The 18,957-nt window shown below is 47.7% G+C and overlaps 1 protein-coding gene and 1 long non-coding RNA gene across 5 annotated transcripts in view; one reads left to right on the top strand and one right to left on the bottom strand.

Annotated features, from left to right (window-relative positions):
- Mylk (myosin light chain kinase) overlaps window positions 1-18,957 on the top strand; it is a 274,928-nt gene that overhangs the window by 183,188 nt on the left and 72,783 nt on the right. For all 4 annotated transcript variants that reach the window (XM_063225097.1, XM_063225096.1, XM_063225098.1 and 1 more), the window contains 4 exons: window positions 10,501-10,635; window positions 12,100-12,297; window positions 12,957-13,206; window positions 18,669-18,740. In XM_063225097.1, the coding sequence (XP_063081167.1) occupies window positions 10,501-10,635; window positions 12,100-12,297; window positions 12,957-13,206; window positions 18,669-18,740 (655 nt within the window). The remainder of the gene's footprint in view (window positions 1-10,500; window positions 10,636-12,099; window positions 12,298-12,956; window positions 13,207-18,668; window positions 18,741-18,957) is intronic.
- On the bottom strand, window positions 13,201-18,718 carry LOC134470518 (uncharacterized). The gene is made up of 5 exons (XR_010039453.1): window positions 17,180-18,718; window positions 16,429-16,593; window positions 15,905-15,980; window positions 13,947-14,124; window positions 13,201-13,413 (listed from the first exon to the last, which is right to left on the bottom strand). It is a non-coding gene; the product is annotated as an uncharacterized LOC134470518 (long non-coding RNA).

Below are 18,957 nucleotides of genomic sequence, written 5' to 3'. Positions count from 1 at the left end.
CAACAGGCCTATTTATCAGGGGATTTGCTTGGACGAAGAGCTGCCACGGAAGAGAGCAGGCCCAGCAAAGGCAGGCACATGCGTCACACTGCAGATGTCAGGGAGAGAGGATGTCTTTTCCCATCAGCACCAGACATCTGGAGCCCCCTAGCTCTCCCCACACTGTGAGCAAGTGCTGTGAACACTAAACAGTCTGTCCAGTTGCCTGACCTCTGCTTGCTGTGAACTTTGCAATAACGCAACTTGTTACATACTCACATTGTTTACAGAGAAATTTACTGAGGCTGGGTAAACATTGATTTTAACCTGTCCTTTAAAAATATATTAAGAAATTTGTCTACCCCAAAACATCTGTTCTTCAGCCTTTTAAACTCTAAGAAGATAATAAAACATTGTCAAGATATAAACAGTATTTTATATGTTAAATCCAGAGTAGGATTTGTGTAGCAGGTGGATCCTTCGTGTCACAAATTGATGCACAAGGGTACAGATGTGTTTATTTGTGCACGCATCACAGATCTGGAGCCTCACTGTACCAAATGGACAAATATAGAGATTTCTATTTCTGCAGCCTGTAGGAGGTCCTATATACCATTTCCTTGCTTGAAGACGTCATTCAAAAATGCAGTCCAGAATCAAAGCATTGTACCCCCAGTAGCACAACCAGGCCTAGAGTATGTTTCTGTGATGAGGAGTGTGATTTCCAGGCCCACTGGCAGGGATGCTGGGGAGGTTTAGACGTTACACTTCCCCGCCTAGCATGGGGTTAAGCCTTGTAAGCGCATAAGAAGGCCATGATTGCAGAAATCCCCGTCTCTCTTCTGGCCACCCTACCATTGCTGGCTAGGGATCTTTTGGGGGTGTCATACGTCATGTTCCTTTCATTCTTTTCTTTGCACACTTCTCTCCCCACTTGCTGCTTGGATTCTGGAGAAGTTGATGGGAAGAAGGAAGGCCACAGAAAGCAGGGCTACTAGAAGAAGAATCTTTTCTAATGCCATAAAAGTAGCCCTTTGGCTGATTGTGCAAGCAGGTTCTATTTGGTTTGGAGACAGACTTTAGTTGACGGGGAGTCCAGATGCCTCCCTGGGGATTTACAGCTTGCCAAACCGTCCTGGAAATGGGAAGGGGCCAGGCTGCCCTTGGCTACATAGAAAAACCCTTCCTTTAATTAGTCCCCGGGTACTAATCCTGGTGTTTAGGAAAAGGCTGGTCCGTGATCTTTGGACCATGCTGGATTTTGAACACCAAATAAAGAAAGAGAGGAGCACTGAATTCCAGTGCATCGCCTCAGTTGGTGACCTACTGAATTTCCATACAATAGCAAGCCTTGGAGTGTGCTGACGGGAAGGGTGTTTTGCACTGTAGTAACTAAGGAAAATAGTTCAGATTCAACACCTAAAAAGACTTTAGTAGATCCAAGAAAAAAAGGCAAACACATGCAGTAAGTGCAAATTTGGATCCATAAATATGGAGCTTTGAAAAGTGGCTAGTTGACCAGCAGAAGCTGACCCAAAGGGAAAAAAAGTGTTTTTAAGGAGAAATTCAGAATTAAGTTGTGTTTTGTGCTAATGTCTCAGAAAGAAAAGGAAAGGCCATGAAAGGGAAAATAAGAAGCAATCTTGCTGTGTACGGGGTGACCCGGGGTGACCCGGAGGCACAGGGGCAGAGCCTGTGGGAGGCTCCATGTCCAGTCTAACAGGAGCAGAGGGGCCCAGCTCCAGGAACAGGTTATCCTAGCCGTTGTATTAGAATTAGCACAAAAGATAACAAATTGCTCTCATTATGTGAGTATTAAACCCATTCTCTAGAGTTTTCCAAAATGTCATTATTAGCAATTAGTATTTTAAAGAAATAGTTTTGATAGAAAAAGTCTAGTGATCCAGAAAAGTGGACATGTTTTATTTAATTCTCATATTAATTCCACTGTACACTTCGAAACTAACTCCAGATGAACAAAACTGGTGTCTGCAAGACTGAGACAGCTGCCCACAGGGGCCCTGCCAGTGAATAGCAGGACGTGACCTCCAGCCACGGCAGCCCACGCTTTTCTGCTTTGTTGCTCTGGGACCGTGATATCTGAGGTTAATGCACTGGCTTCATGAGAATAAGAATTTGTTTCATTTTGTGTTTAGGAACTGTCTTCAAAAATAAATTCTCATCAGTTGAAAGCAGAACAAAAAGTTGTTGCAGAAAGGAACAACTTCGTGGGTCAGTAGACTCAAAGAGGGGCATGAGTGTCTCAGTCTGTCTCTCTCTCTCCCTCCCCTCCCCTTCCCCTGCTCCCTCCTTCTCTTTCCCTATCTTAGCCACTTTCCTACCTCTTGGACAAAATACCTGACACCCACATCTTGAAGGAGGAGAGCTGTCTCTCGGCTCACTGTTGAGAAGTTTCAGTCCATGCTCGGCAGGTTTAACCATGAAAACAGCATAACAGAACACTCCACACACAGGACAGTTGCTCTGCTTATGCTGTGGCACCAGGAAATAGAGAGGGGGACTGGGAGGGAAAATACACTTCCAGGTCTTTCCTGAGCAACCAGCCTCCAGCAGACCCCGCTTCCTAATACAGAGTCAGCCACAGTCTCTGTGATCAATCACCTCTCAAGAGCCTGGCCTATGGATGCATGAGGCTCTGGGGGACATCAAAATAGAAACCATAACACCCAAATTTCTCCTCTCTTTTTCTCTGTGCTCTCTGTTCTTCCCTTTTTCCTGCTTCCTTCCCTTTCTCAAAACACTAATAGCTGTAGTCTGTACAGCATCACTGTTACTCATCTACGAACTGCTTCTTGATCTTAGTTCTCCAGTGGAGGTCAGGCCTAATTCTTGTCTTTTCTCTCTAAGTGGAACAGTGGCAGTCAGATTAATGATTGGGTCAGGTGAGTGAATTGGAGAATCACTAACAAGTACCAAAAACTAGACCAGCAGTTCATGCACTTTAGATCCTTAGTCCCAGGCCACTAAGTCAAGGCGATGGCCCTTTCTGGGTTCCAGGAAGGAGCCTTCCTGCACTTGTTCTCAGCAGGCAGCAGGAAGCACAGCTGTGGGAAAGCCTGAGTTGTATTTTAGTCCTGCTCATTGGAGCTGGGTAGCTGGAGCTGTAGTCTGTTGCTGGGTCCCTGTGCCCCCTTTGTTACTGCCTCGCTCTGGCCTGTGCTCGCCCACTCCAGATGGGGAAGGCCCGGGCTCCATATGACAGCTGTAGATCTAGAGCGTCTCACCTCTGGCCCTGGCCCTTCCGCTCTAGCCTCACACCAGGACTATGATCAGTGAAGCAAAAGGACAGCCCCAGGGAAGCAAACCTCTTGACTCGTGGCCCTAGGCATGAACAGCGATCTCTGGCCAAATTTAAGGGATGTGCCATTGCCTTCCTGGCAGCAGAGGGAAAGCACCTAGCAGGACCCAGCCAGCCGTGTCCTCACCCTAGTGGCCCACATCAGTCCCGGGATCCCAGGACAGGCCAGCTTCTCAGGGTCCCAGCTTCCTCCAGTGAGGGAATGTGATCCACCTCCAATCATGAGGGGTGGAGATAACTGAGTGGGCTGTGAGCATCCTGTGCAACCATAGCTTGCTGAGCTGGGTGACAAACTGTTATGATTTCATCTCAATGGCAGCTGGTAATTCCCTTTCCACCTGATTCCATGTAAATGTCCTGATGTGGGGGACTTGTCTCATTGCAGCCATTGTCAGTGAGTTTGCCCAATCGAAAACATCAGCAGGGTGAGGAAAGTCAAAAGGCATTTATTTGTATATTTACTATTTGTCAGACTTTGTTGTGGTTGTTGTATGTTATTTCTTTTAGTCAGCTACAGTCCTTGCAGTATTCTCATGTCTATAGTATACATCACATTGCATCATTGTCAATGATTGGTGATCACCGTAGAATCATCTGTGTAATGGGCAGGGTGCGTACGCTTGGAATGTGGAGCTTGCTTCTGACCACATACAACAGCCATGAGTTCAAAATGCCACTTTGCATCTGTCTGTTACCTCAGTCCACAGAGAGAATGCAAAGTGATACAGTCTCTGAGCCACAGACAGATGGTAAGCCAGACTGATTTGTTTCTCTTTGGAATGAAATCACACACACACACACACACACACACACACACACACACACACACACACACAAGCATGCACACACTCATTGCCCTCTGCCTGGCTTGTCTCTGCTCTGCTGTAATCTTTCTTGGTTGTCAGGACTCCAGCACATGGTCAGCTGATAATATGTCCTCCATGGCACTATGTGAGCTTACCATGGCACCAACAGGCACAGCTGGATCCATTAGAATGTGATGTCCACTTTTTGGCTTGCCTTGGCCACCTGAGCAGAGAGGAATTGTTTTGGGCCTCATATAAAATATGTAACATTGTGAATGTGTGTAAGTTACAAAACTTCCTTTAAAAATATTTTTATTATAACATCTAAAAAGAGGGTAGCATAAGCCTGGTAGAATATTTGGTCTTGCTTTTGTGGACCTAACTGAACAGTATCTGGTTGGATGGAAAGGGTTACAATTCTCAAGATGCTCTTCAGGATTTTTCATCTACCTTTACCCTTTGGGGGCTTTAACCTTGAAAACAGGTTAAACTACACTGTGTGCTCCCCTACACGGTGTCTCATGGTTACCCCTGCAGTCCACACTTGACCACTGTGCTCTCAAGTCATTAAAAATATCACTGACAGTCACATAATAACGTTAAAACGTCATGGTTTCATAGGGCCATATTACTAGCCGTCTGGCCACATGTGACCAGCATGTTAGGTGTGCCTGGCTTTGTCATCAGAAAGCCTGAGTATGAGCCCTGGGTCTGCCTGCTCTGACTCTGTCACCTTGGACATCTCCTTTCACCTTAGCAACGCTGGCCTCACCCTCTGGAGACAGGGTGGTGGGTTCCAGGATAGTAAGGGCTGCTTTCCTCGGGCTGCCCCAAAGGAGCCGCTTACCTGGAATCTAGAGTCTTCCCTGCTCCTGCATCCCGCTGCAGCATGTGTGCAGGGCTGGCAGATTTTCTCACTGAAGAAGTCATAACAGCTGAGTGCTCTATGTGACTCAGCCTGAATTCTGGTCACCCTGGCCCAGTGACTGCCTGCACCTGCTGGGAAAGGTCAGTCTGAACAGGCAGTCTGCAAACAGGCTCGTTCCAAGCACTTAGCCCTGCACATTTCATTCTTCCTTTCTTTTTTGTTTATTTTTGTTTTTTCTACCAGGGATCGAACTCGTAACCTTGCGCTTGCCAGGCAGGCCCTGTGCTGCTGAGCTGTATCCCTGGCTCTTCCCTCATTCTTGCTGCAGGGCTTTTGGGAGGAAGGACTGGGTCAGAGGCAGTGGTGACCCTGGCACGAAATGCCAGGGTTGCTCCCACAAAGTCAGGTACTCTACTCATCTCCTCCAAAGAGGCTCAGGGAAAGCAGGTTCTCAAATTGCCTGGAGCTATATCCCAGGATATTTTAAAGCATCCAATTTATATTCCTAACACAACTTGCCTCAGGTCACATAAAAATAAGCCAGCAATCCTTGAGTGAAAGCCCAGGATCCGTGGCTGTTCAGGTGTGGGGGGCTGAGCTGGTCCTCTTGCCTGTCTGCAGCACAGATGTTACCCTTGATGAGGAGTGCAGACAGTCCCCAGCTTGTGATGGACCACTTAGAGGTTTCCAACCTCAGGGTGGTGTGAAAGCATTACACCTACAACAGAAACCATCCTTCTGATTTTAGATAGTGCTCATTCAATAGCTAGCGACATGCACTGTGGTCCTCTTGAGGTTTTGGACAGCGGAGGTGACCTGCAGCTCCCAGTGAGCCAGCTACCCTAAGGGGAAACAGCCCCACTGTGTAGTAGACTGCTTTGCCAAACAGCAAGCTCGGTAGGTGCGGTGTATTTGGTACATTTTCCACAATTTAGGGATTTCCTGTTTATCTCTGCGAGGACAGAGGAGGACATGGAGCTTCAGACTTTCCCCAAACCTAGACCTAACCTGAGAGCCTGGAGTTCAGTACGGGACCAGCTGTTCTCCACACATCTCCACTCCCCAGGAATGGAGGTGCAGTAGGTTTGCAGCTCCCAGCGCCTGACCTGCGGGTGCCTTGGCTTTCCTGAAGCCCAGGGCCAGGAAATAGGCAGCGGGAAGAGCCAGGAGGGGATGGGATCATGGTGTGTACTGCCGCCAGCTTGAAGGAGAGCAGGCTGGAACTTCGGGTACTTAGGCAGCCTCTAGGAGTTCCATCCCATCTGCACCACGCTCTCGGAGGCTGGGACTTGCCCTGAGAAGGCAGAGAGGCAGGAGCAAAGAGTACTCTAGGGAGGCAAAAACATTTTGTTTTTGAGCCTTCTAGGTCTATGCAAAATAGGAAATTCCTCAACTCTCCTGAGGCAGCCAGCTTTCCCGACTAGCCCAGTGAGGAGAATGAGATAGGTCTATGCATTTCCAATACAAGGCCACCCAAGCCCACTCTCAGGGTCTCCAGCAAGGTCCCCTGGCTGCCCTCCATCAAAAACAGTAGGGCCTGAACTGGGGCCCTCATCGTGTTGCTGGAGACCCTGGGGTTTGGCTGTCCTGACTTCTCCTGGGCTTCTCCTCTTGCTCCAGTGGCAGTACGTGCTCTGGAGGAAGCTTCCCTTACCCCTTGGGCTGTCCCAGTCTCCTTTCTCAGTCTTTGAGGCTGGAGATCACTGTAGTGAGCCTGATTTTGTTTTTACTGGTTATAGATAAAAATTCAGTATCATGTGTAGAGTCAGACCTTGCCCAGGTAAGGAAACTGTGCTCAGGTTCTCAGGCATCCTGGAGAAGCCTGGTGTTTGTGGCTCTGTGCTGATAGAAACCCAAAATACCAGAGTCACTCTAATACTGATTTTAAGTTAGAGATACCCTAGCTGCATTAGCCTGTTTTCTGTTGTCATAACAAAATACCTGAGGTGGGGTGATATGTGGACGAAAAAGACCTATTTCAGCTCAAGGCTCTGTAGGTCTAAGAGTACAGCTCTTTCACCTTCTCTGCTCCTCCTGGTGTGGCATGTCAGGGTCTAGAAGTAGGAAAGGAAGTGGCATGTGTGGCAGGACTATGTGTGCAAAACAGACAAAGGGAGTTGCCAAGCTCATTGTAGAACAATCCTCCATCATGATAGTTATCCCAGATCCATAAGACCCAACTCCTGAGAGAATTAATACAGTATCAAGAACTTTATCCAGTCCCTTGAGGCCACACCTCCAAACACAGCCACATTAGGGATCACATTTCAACATCCTGGGCCAGATGTGTAGCTACGGTAGAGCACCTACCTAGTACGTCCGAGGCCCTGGGCTCAATCTCCAGTACCACACACACCAAGAAAGTATGAAAATATTTTTTCAGCATGAGTTTAAATGGGTTTGAACCATATCCAAACCATAGCACTAACCTTCCTGGTTTTAAACCTGTACCCACCCAAACCAAAAAATCCAGAAGACATTTATTAAAATTCAAAGCCAGCTGGTTCACAAGACAAGTGGAAATATGGACATTGAGCATCTCTGGGCTTGTCCTCTACCAGGTCTGACCTGCCTGAGAAGGAGATAGACCTTCATCTCCTTGGAGGAGGGTTGAAGCCCAGCTTGGAGAGGAATCCCAGGAGAGGCAATAAAGCCTTTCTGTGGCCTGTCTCCCCAGAAGACTGCACCAAGAAAGTCTCTCTGTTTCTGTCCTTTATGAGCTGGTGCACAACCTCCCTCTGCAATAGATTGGTCTTTTTCTACCAGTCTTTGGTCAGGTGTTATTAATACTATATTTCTCTGACAGTAAGACCAGGTCTTATATTAATCTTTGGCCCAAAAAGAGCTTATCTTTAGGAGACGTCTTATTTCTCATATACAGTGATCTGCATTTATTCAGGTGCAACGTTCTACATTTCTTCATGTACAAAAGTCTGCATTTATTCGTGTACCAAAACATATTTGTTCAAATACAACCTTATCTTCTTCTGGAACATCGTCATAGTTTCCACACCCCAATTCATGGCCTGAGTGTCTGGTGACTCCATTTCCTGTAGACCCACTGGCCTGCTCTCTCATATCCAGCAACAGAGCTCTCTAAATGAGCACCTCTCGTCCACGCAGCCTGCTCACAGTGCATTGGGACCACAGTGGGCAGTGACTTTAGCCCCTGAGTTCTTCACCCAGGTCACGACCCCTTGCAGGCTGGGCTTCACAGGGTTTCCATTAACTCAGGTGTCAGCTGAAGCCTTAGGGGACAGGAGTGGCGACAAGAGTGATGGCAGGTAAGGGATGATGGTCCAAAAAACCAAAACAAAAAAACCCACCAAACAAAAACCAGAATGATGGTCCACACAAAAGCCACAAAAAATTGCAAGCACCAAAATTAAAAAAATGGGGGCTGGGGATTTAGCTCAGCGGCATAAGCGCCTGCCTTGCAAGCAGGCAGTCGTGAGTTTGATCCCTGGTACCGATAAAAATGAAAAAAGACAAAAAAAAAAAAGTAAAAAAAAAAAAAAAAAAATTCAAAAAAATGTTTCTTTATTCACACCGATGTATTAAGTACATCTATTATAATATACAATTTATTGAATTCTATGGATTCATATTAGACTCCACCATGTCCACTCATTATCAAGTGCATACATTGTTCATGCATCATTTCTGAACTCCAGTTGGTCACTCAGCAGAAGTCTTCAGTAACTCAGTTTACATAGGTGTTTATCTTTCATCTGAAGGCACTCACTTGGGTATTAACAAAAAAATAGAAGTTATGTTATCATTTATTTTAATTATGTACTAATATTATTATCTTATAATTCATTATGACTACTGTGTGTTGCAACAGTTGTACTAAATGCATCCATCTAGCTGACGATCTTACCTGGGACTTATTTTGGGGGTGGGGCTTATATTATAAGTGGCCTGAAAAAATCGTGGTAGGGCTGTTTCCCAGGTAGGTCTTATTTTCAGGGAAATGCAGTACATAAAAAACTACATATATTTAATGTGTGCAAAGAGTTTTGGCATGGTTATACGTCCGTGAAACCTTCACCATGACCTAAAACAACGAATACCTCCATAATCCCCAAGCATTTCTGCAGGCCCTTTATAATCCAGCTTCTCAGTCCCTTGCCCAGAGCACACTGATCTGCTTTCTACTACAGTACTATAAATGGATTTGTACTCCTTATTTGGCTTCTTCACTCACCAGATTCTGAGATTCACCTCTATTGTGGTATTTAATATGTGGCTTCATTTCTTTCCCTTAGTAGTATTATGAGTAGTATTCTAGCACAAGAGTATATCAAATTTTCAAAAATGTGTTGACATATTAATGGGCATTTGGATCATCTCCATTTTAGAGCTAGGAATGTTAATGTACAAGACTTTGTAAAGATATGTGCTTTCATTTCTTCCGGGATTTAAATAACTAGTTCATATAGGAAATATATATATATATATATATATATATATATATATATATATATTCATTTTTTGAGAGACTGTCAAACTTCTTTTTAAAGAGTTTTACCATTTTATGTATACATCACTAGCAGTGAATGAAAGACCCAGCGTATTCCACATCTTGGCCAATACCAATTCATAGGATCAGTTTGTGTTGTTTTAGCTGTTCTAAAGAATTCAAAGTCTGGCTCTTGAGGTGCTTGAAAATCTCTTAAAATGGCAAAGGAGCGCCACATAATCATAGAAAGTGGTAAGGATGCTCCCCAGTTCCATTTTATGAGAAACACCAAGATATATGGTTCAGTTTTTAACTGAAGCAAGATGAGATCAAACATTGTACAATGCACTGTAGGATACTTTGTTTTGTGGCTCCCAAGGGCCTCACACATGTTACACAAGTACTGTACCACTGAACTACATCCCTAGGCCTATGGTTTATTTTTGAAAAGAAGAAATGGGGTTGGAGGTATAGCTCAGTGATAGAGCTTCCCTAGCATGCATGAACCCTGAGTTCAGCCCCTAGAAGCAAAAAGAAGAAAAATCCCTATTTACTTGTGCAAGTTGCATGCTTAGAACATCTCTGTCAGGATGAACCAGAAACTGAAAGGTGACCGCCTTTTGGAGGGATGTTTGGTGACTGGGTAATGGGTGGAGGGAGACCTTACACAAACTCTTTGGCACCTTTAGAATTTTGTACTATGTGAGTGTAGCACTAGTTCCAAAAGGTAAATAAAATGTAACGGGTAAAAACCTTCATAAAATGCAAAGTCTTATATCCCCGCTCCACCCGCTGTTTCAAGTTCTCTTGAGGGACCAGAGTCTAGGTTGGCCATGGCTCTCCAGAAATCTTGTTATTTATTCCCTGCTATCAAGCAAGGGTCTTGTAAGGTCCAGCAGAGACCCAGGATGTATCTTGTGCCTCATGACCTCCAGGACTCTCAGATACTCTGTTAGAATCTGAACCTCCGTGTAGTTGTGTACTGAATGGACATTGAGTCTGTTGGTTGAATACATGAATGAATAAAAGAATGTCCCCCCATGTCCTGTTATGTACCATACAGAAAAGAAGAGTGACGGGAAGAGTGGCCTTCTGCCCCTGGCTCCCACCAAGCCTGCTGCACCTGTCTTCCTGCAGGGCCTCTCTGACCTCCGGGTTATGGATGGAAGCCAGGTCACCATGACGGTCCAAGTGTCAGGTCTGGCTGTGTGTCCCTCTCCTTGGGGATTGTGTGGGAATGGTGATGGTTGCATCATGGGTATTGCTGCGGAGACCTTGCTCAAATCAGGGACCTGACGTGGGCCTCAGGATGGGGCCGTGGCCTGAAAAAGTGGGACCTCTCTTTACCTCTTCTCCGGGTAGGATTTTTTGGATTCAAGGTTGACTAGGCTAAGGAAGAAAATGGCTAGAAATAAGAGAGTGAAATACAGATTTGAAAATACTGTGTGGCCAGCACATCTGGAAGGTTTGAAAACAATGCAAAACAAGATTACATGAGAGCTTCTCAGCTCTCAGAAGATACTCTCAGTTGCTCTATTTAAATTGCAAAGGTAGAAAAAAACACTAGAGGTCCTTCTGTATGTGGTGTTTACCCTCTTCTGAGATATCCCAGGCCTTGGGAGGTGAGCAGAGAAGCCAGGAAAGCCTCTGGCTTGTGTTTATGGCTAGCGCAGCTGTAGCTGCCCCTGAGTGCAGCTGAGGTTCTTGGCTCTTGATCAATGCCTCTTACAAATTGCAAGTCATTTTCCTGTTCTGAAAATGAGCTGTGAGAGAACCCAAGGCTCACCCTTATAGGAATGCTCAGATGGTCCTGTTCCTGCAGCTGGAGGCCATGAGAGCCCCAGGCAGGTGTCTGGGTCCCTTCCTGCCACTCTGACATGGGGTGACAGAGACTGTTAGACTCCAGGCCTGTGATGCCCAACCCACTGCAGACAGGTGGCCATCTGCTTACTCAGTGAAGCTCTTCTGCCCCCAGCTTGTGGGCCATTCCAGGGATCTTGCTCCTTGAGAAGCAGAGCTGTTCACCCCTGCCCAGAAGACCCCTGATCAGTGGCCATTGCGCTGGGCCCCAGTAAATTCCAGGAATGCAGAATGGTAAAAACCAACAGTGCTACCACCAAGGCTCATGTTTGGAAATGCTGTGCAAGCTGATGTCCTGGGACAACATTTGCATAACAGCAAAACAAAATGCTACCCAAACTGTCTTTCTGGTGACAATCTGTGTGCCACTGTCCTGCACATGAATGCCCACCACAGAGCAGAAGACGTGTGAAGTTTGAGACTAGAGACCCAGTGGCCACTAGAAGTATGCAGTTGCATCAATTCTAATTTTAGAAACCATTCTTTCTGGGTTTTCTTTTTCTGTCTCTGAATCATATTAGCAGTTCTGGGTTTTTTCTAGTTTCTCTAGATTGGTTTTTTAGTGATCAGGATGAGCACACATCAGGCATTTTCTTTGTGTCAAATGCTTCAAAGGAAACTTGATTCACTTAGGCCCCCCAGTAAGCCCACAGGGTCAGTGCCATTAGACTCCCCACTCTACAACTGGGAGAGTGAAAACACAGAATTGGAGCAAGTGGTTCGCACAGTACCACGCGCAATCATCAGCTGGCCAGGGAAAGACCTCCCTAACCAGCCCCGCCCTACCCACCTTTTGCTTCAGGGAATCCACCTCCTGAGGTCATCTGGCTTCACAATGGGAATGAGATCCAGGAGTCAGAGGACTTCCACTTTGAACGGAGAGGCACCCAGCACAGCCTCTGCATCCAGGAGGTGTTCCCAGAGGACACGGGCACGTACACCTGTGAGGCGTGGAACAGTGCTGGGGCAGTTCGCACCCAGGCTGGGCTCATGGTGCAAGGTGAGGCTAAGCCGCCAGGAGGACAAAGGATTGCTGTAACCACTCCCAGAGCCGCGTGGGGCCTGCTTTGGTCCCAGCCCAGCCCACAGGCAACTCGCTGTCACACACCTCCAGCTCTCTGAAGTCCCTGCCCTCTCTGGGTTACTGGTGACCAGCTGTACCAAGTGATGAGGGAAATAAGCAACATACTTAATTCACAGTGATGGCTTTTGGGATGAGTTCTAGATGCATTGGTCCTTGCCTTTAGTGAACTTTTTCCAGGAGAAACAAGTTAAACACAAAAGTGGGGTGCAACAGCTCCCAGTCAAATGCCTCTGGTGCAGCTCTCAGCGCCTAGCTTGTATCTCTGAGCTCTTTCCTCTTGCCTTGGATATGCAAATTCATTTTAATAGTATTCTCAGTCAACTATACCCAAGACAGATTTTTTTTTTTATCGTACGGGAATCGAACTCAATGACCCACCCCGCGCTTGCAAGGCAAGCGCTTATGCCCCTGAGCTAAATCCCCAGCCCCACCCAAGACAGATTTGTAAAGAGAAAGATGTGCTAATTTGTCTGATGGAGGTGATTTCTGAACCTGCTGCTGTCTGGTGGCAAAAGGGGTAGGTTCAGTGTGCTGAGGGGCCTCCCTCTCCAGCTCTCCCCTCTCCCAACTTCCAGAGCCACAAGATGGCACCCAGCCCTGGTTCATCAGCAAGCCTCGCTCAGTGATGACCTCCCTGGGTCAGAGTGTCCTCATCTCCTGTGCCATTGCTGGTGACCCCTTTCCCAGTGTGCACTGGCTCCGAGATGGCAAAGCCCTTTCCAAAGACACTGGCCACTTTGAGGTGCTACAGAATGAGGATGTGTTCACCCTGGTTCTGAAGAACGTGCAGCCATGGCATGCTGGCCAGTATGAGATCCTGCTCAGGTGAGTCTTCTCTCATTCCTTGGGCTTCCCTAACTTGGGGCTGGGCAACCAGAGGCACAGGTTGATGTGAACCTGGACTTCAAGGTAAAATGAGTTCAGTCTCAGAACAGAACAGGTGCAGGTGGAGAGCCTACCATCCAAGGTCAGTTCCTGGGAACCTCTGTCACAGTGCATTCTGGCCTTCGCACATCATATGTCATGGAGAGACTATGAAACGGAAGGTAGAGGGAATACGTTAGTTATCTGTTGCTATGTAACAAATTACCCAAAAGCTTAGCAGCTTGAAACCACAAAAATTTACTCTCACAGTTTCTGAGGGCTGGTATATTAGTTCTTTTTCTACTACTATAACAGAATCCCCGAGAGTAGAAAACTTCATAAAGAAAAACGTTTTGTTTAGCTTATGTTTCTGGAGACACAGAGCCAGGGGGCCGCATTTGGTCATAGCCTTCATGCTAAGAGGGTCTTGTGGTGCAGGACATTACATTGCAGGGGACAGAAAACTTATGTGTGTCCTGGTCTCTCTCCACGCCCCACCTCAAATATTCAGTCATGGCACCCTCCTTATGACCTATCTAATCTCAATATCCATCCGAAGGACCTGCAGCTAAACACAACAGTTGGATTAAGTTTCCATTCTCCTAATACCTCATAATGGGAATAAATTTCATCACATGAACCCCTGAGGGTCACTAACCATATCACTAAACAGAGCAGCTGTGAATTTGGAAGCACCTTACTTGGATGGATTCGCGATGTCAGAAGGTGTTGAGGTCTCTGAAGGCTTCTCTGACTGAGCCTGGTGGGGCTGTTTCCAAGAGGGCTTGATGAGAGGCCACACTCCTTGCTGCATGACCGCTCTTTCCCCACGGCTGCTTGGAGGTCTTCATGATGACACGTCAGCCGTCTTTCCCAGAGCTAGTGATCCCGAGAGAGAGCGCAAGTCAAACCTGCAAAGCCCTTTACAGCCTGCTCTTGGAACCCATGCGCCATCGCTCTGACTCTGCCTGTGTAAGAACTGAATCGCTGAGTAGTTAGGGCCCATTCTCAAGGGGAGGAAAATTAAGTTTCACCTCTCAGGGCACCAGAGAATGTGTAGCACTTTAAAGCCACCAATGACAGGTCAACTTGCCCATTCCTTTTCCTCACCTTTTTCGGGTCGTGCTGGGTTAGCTGGGAAGGTAAGCCAGTTTGTCCACAGGCCTAGAACACAGTCTGGCCTGTGGTTAGCATTTTCAAGCTATTTGTTAAACAGATGTGATCCAAAAGAATATTCTCCTGTCTTTAAAATGTTCTGTCTCTCAAAGTTCTGTACCAACCCTGGACTATAGAGACATGATGCTGGCCCTGGACCCCAAGGTTGGTGTAAATATTAAAGAGCAACTATCTGCACCTTGACCTAAAAATGGGACATTGGGCCATCCCGAGGCGTGAGTGTCCAGTGCTTTGCAAGGAGCTTCCTCTCCTAGACTTCGTCACTCTGCCATACTAAGCCCTTCATCCTCCAGGCCTTGACATACAAATACGTTCTGTACCAACATAGCAGGGCTACTGCCACGGTAAAACAGGGTTCTCTCAACAATCGAAAAACCTGGCATGTGCCCCCTCCGTTCGGGTCCTTTTTGCACTTGTGCGTTGTGCTTGTATCAGCTAGTTTTTGCTACATAGCAAACCATCCCAAAACAGTATCATTTTTTAAAAAGCTATCTATGATTTATTAGGAGTCTTGGATATTCTAGAGAGATCTGCTAGTCTGAGCAAGCCTCCATGTATCTCAACTGGGCTCCCTGACCCATCTGTGATTAGCTGTGGGCTGCTGGTCACCTTTCAGCTGTCAATGATATTCTCAGAACCAGCTAAAACCAAGAAGCGACCATACTCCTAAGCCATCAAAGGTTGAAAACCAATTAGATGTAAAAATACTTGCAGATGAGCTATCTGCACAGGAGTAGTAGTCTGAGACAATACTTACATTAATTAGACCAGACATTCTAGTGGAGATGAGCTTTTTATGGGATTTTGAGGGAAAATGAAGGTCAAATCTTGGCCAGTGAGAAAGGGCTTGACTATTGAACAGGCCAAGCAGGAGACATGAGGGTGGGGGGAGAGCGTGAAGCGAGGGGCCCTGGAGTTTTGCCAGGCTGGAGAGGAGGACTGCGGTGGGAGATCAGCAGACAGACTGTCTGGGGCCAGCTGGGGACAGTCATAAAATTTAGACTATCACAGCTGGAACAGACTTCAGAAGTTACCAGTCCTCCTCCTCACTTTATAGTGGGGGAAACTGAGGTCTCAGTTCATGGACTTGCTCGTGGCCACACAAAGGCCATGAGCAGAGCTCAAGTTCAAATCTTCATCTGGCTTAAATCAGATGGTTGTCTACTCCTCCGGCCGAGCATGGGACGTTTCTCGAAAGCGCTGGGGAACCAAGGAAATTTCCCTGACGTCTCTACCCTGCAGCCGCTTCCTCTGCCTCACTAACAGGCAATGTCTTCATTCCTCTGGGAGGCCGCTACCCTGGCCTGGCTTGTCCTCGGCTGCGAAGGAGAAGGCAGTGGAAAGTTCTCCTAGGAAGCAGGTGCTGGGCCTGCCGGGGGCCTTGTTCTCTCCTGCTCTCCATGTCCCGAGAGAAGGCAGGCCTAGCCCCAGGGAGAAATGCCAGGAGGGCCAGGGAGGGTGTGTGTGTGTGTAAATGGCTCACCTGTTCCTGATGAGGTCGTGAGACAGGGATGACTGAGTTTCTGCCTCCCCTGTCCTTCGCATCTAGCTCTTATCTCCTGTACCGAAAGGGAAATAGCAAAAAGTCAGTTTCAAGTTCCAGCTGAAATGTGTGAAAAATTAATAAATGTCAGGCAATTACTTCTTTAAACTAGTTTTTCTTATAAGACCATCTCAGCAGTGGATGATTAATGATGGGGCAGAATCCAGGGTTTTGTTACTAGAGGAGTTTGCTGTTGAGAGCTCACAAATCGGAGGTAGATGGCTCTCAGAGTTTGTGAAAGGTGAAGGCCAATAGCATCCTGTCCTCTGCGGCAGCCCCAGAATGAGACCTGAGCCTTAGCCCGCGGCCTGAGTTGGTAACGGTATGTGCAAATGTCCAAGCCTGACGTGTGCTGTCCTAGCTGGTTAGGTAATCTGCATGTGGGACACAGGCAAGAGACCTTCTGACCTTTGTAGGATCCAAATGAGCCTGCTAGTGGCTTTAAAGGCCCAGTAGAGACTTACAATTGTGTCGGTTGGAGCAGGTACCCTGGAGGCCACCCTTGATCTCTCAGTTCTTGATCCTCAGGAGGTGGCCTGGGTTGGATCGAACTGGAGCCTCGAGAGTTTCTCTGTATCTGTGTTCTTCCCCTTCTGGGCAGATCATGGCAGATGGTGGAAGCCCTTCACCTACAGTCCCCAGAGGAAATATGGCTTACTGCAGCCCACAGACAGGGCTTCCCCCAATTCAGAGCCTTGGGGGTTGTGGCCAGTATAAAGCAGGGCCATCTGGTCAGCATCTGCTCCTGATTCTCTATCTGGGCTGTGTTCTCTTTGTGACAGGAGGAAATTGGACTGGGGATGTGTCAAAAAGGGCAGCCAGCTATGCACAGCTCTTGAGCACCTTGTCTCCCAGCTCCAGCCTGAGCACCACAGTGCTGTACGTGGGAGCAGAGGAGGGGAAGCTTGGCCTGACACTGCCTGGCAGCCTAGGAAGCAGGATGCCAGGGGGCTGAGCTTCACTTCCAACAGGCTCTCTCTTGGTTGTTCAGGTGGCCAGAGAACGGAAGCCTTTCTGAGTGTTGAGAGCTCAGGGTGCACTCAGGGCCTGGCGCTGATGAGGCTGTTTGTTGAGCAAGGACCCTGAAAACTGAAGTTCTCCCTGAGATTCCTTGAATCAGTGCTCTTGCTGAACCAAAGCTTTGGGAGGGGACAGGTCGGGGAGCTTGGCAGGGAAAAAATCACAGAAAGTCACCTTAGGTCACCAAGAAATCACCTGTATTGCCACAGTCTGGGGCAGTGTGCAGTCACCACAGAGAAGGACCAAAGAAGAGACCTCAGCCAACAGGAGGTAGAAAGATTAATCTCTCTTCGCTTCACACAGGTCCTGGTGTCTTGAGAATGAGGGCCATGCTGCGGGCAGCCAATGTCTTCCTCTGGGAGGGAGATGCCCACCCCCACCTGCACAGCATAGGCTGGCATGGGCGCAGACCTCTGTCCCTGGGCACAGGATCCACACATGTGCACAGATTCCTAAACTTGGACCTTTGGGAGCAGGCAGACCCACAGACATATGTGTGTGTCCATGTGTGTGGTTGATATGCACACATACATGCACATTGACACGCATAATCAAACATGTATCCCAGAGAAGATATGTGCTAATGAGCAGTGTAGTTTGAGTGTGTATGTTACAGGCCTTAGGCTCAGGCGAACTCAGTGCCCAGCCCCACTCCCCACTAGTTAGCTCTGTGAGTTTCTGCGGATTACTTAACCTTTATATGCCTTGGCTTTCTTACCTGGAAAAGCAGTGCTGCGTCCAACCCAATGGACAGATCATAAGATTAAATGAAACAGCTTAGGTAAGGAAGCTGTCCCAGGGCTTGGCATGTCTGCTGTGGAGTCTGGGTCATACTTGGCCCCTGCAGGCTATGAAGGTGGGCACATCCAGGGGACCGAGAGGGGCTCCGAAAGTCCCAGCACTGCCTCACATAAACCCCTTTGCTTCCTTGTCAGCGGGCATAATCATGCCCCACACCTGGCTGGCGTGGTGTAGGGAGCACAAAGGACAAATGATGTGGGAGTCACAGGGTATGCATAAAACACGGTTCTTAGGATCATGGGGTCCTTCCGGCTCTCTGGCCTTGCCTCATTCTCCCGACCTGAGCAGACCCTTTTGGCTGGACAAAGCTCAAAAACACCAGCAGGTGGCAGCCTTGCATGGTTCAGCCCCTTCCCTGAGCACCCGGCCCAGCTGATGGCCCACCACAGGAGGCCCAGCCTTTCTGGGGATGTGAAGGAAAGGAGTCCCCCTCTCCCAGTTACCCAGCTGAGAGAAAAGAAAGGGAGACCGTTGTTAGGCTCTAAACACAGAAAGTTCTCATCCTAGTGCCCTGGCTGATGCTTTGGGGCAGTTTTCACTTCAGGCTTTCTTCTTCTGTTGATTGAATGAGTGATTGTATTTTATAATCTGCCTATAAAAAAGCATCTCACATCTGGATGCCCAGTTAGTTGCTGCCCCAAAGAGTTTCCTTGTCTTTTTCTTCTTAAACAAGAGCTGAGAACATGAAAGGTGACCTCATGTTTAGGGAGTCTGGCCCTACATCTAAGCCTGGAACCAATGTCACAGCCAAACTTGTGACCTCCATCCTCTCTGGTAGCCAAACAAGCTTTGACCAAGTCCATACTTGCCTCACAGCCCTGGGCTGATCAGGCCCTTTACCTAGGAAGCCCCTTGATCTCTGTTGGTCCCTTGAATTCTTCAGGAACCAGGTTGGCGAATGCAGTTGCCAGGTGTCACTGATGCTGCAGAACAGCCCCGCCAGCCCCCTCCTTCGGTGAGTGCCCCTCCGCCAGCCCGCCTCCCTCCCGGCCCCTCAGCCCCGGCCCAGCAGCTCGGACTGTTTTTGTCCTCCAGCTGAGTCTGTCAGAGCCAAAAGGGAGAGAGATTGGAGAGGGTTGAGGGAGGGAGGGAGGCAGCGGGAAGGGGAGGATGATTTTTTTTTTTGCATGCACCCTTATAAGGCTACTAAAGTCATTACCGATGTAATAAAC

The sequence above is a fragment of the Cavia porcellus genome, unplaced genomic scaffold (assembly GCF_034190915.1).
Source record: "Cavia porcellus strain 051 isolate PalLab524CR breed Dunkin Hartley unplaced genomic scaffold, mCavPor4.1 scaffold_15, whole genome shotgun sequence".
Taxonomy (NCBI): Eukaryota; Metazoa; Chordata; class Mammalia; order Rodentia; family Caviidae; genus Cavia; species Cavia porcellus.
Note: the sequence above shows the minus strand (reverse complement) of the source record. Positions and strands in the feature narration are given on the sequence as shown.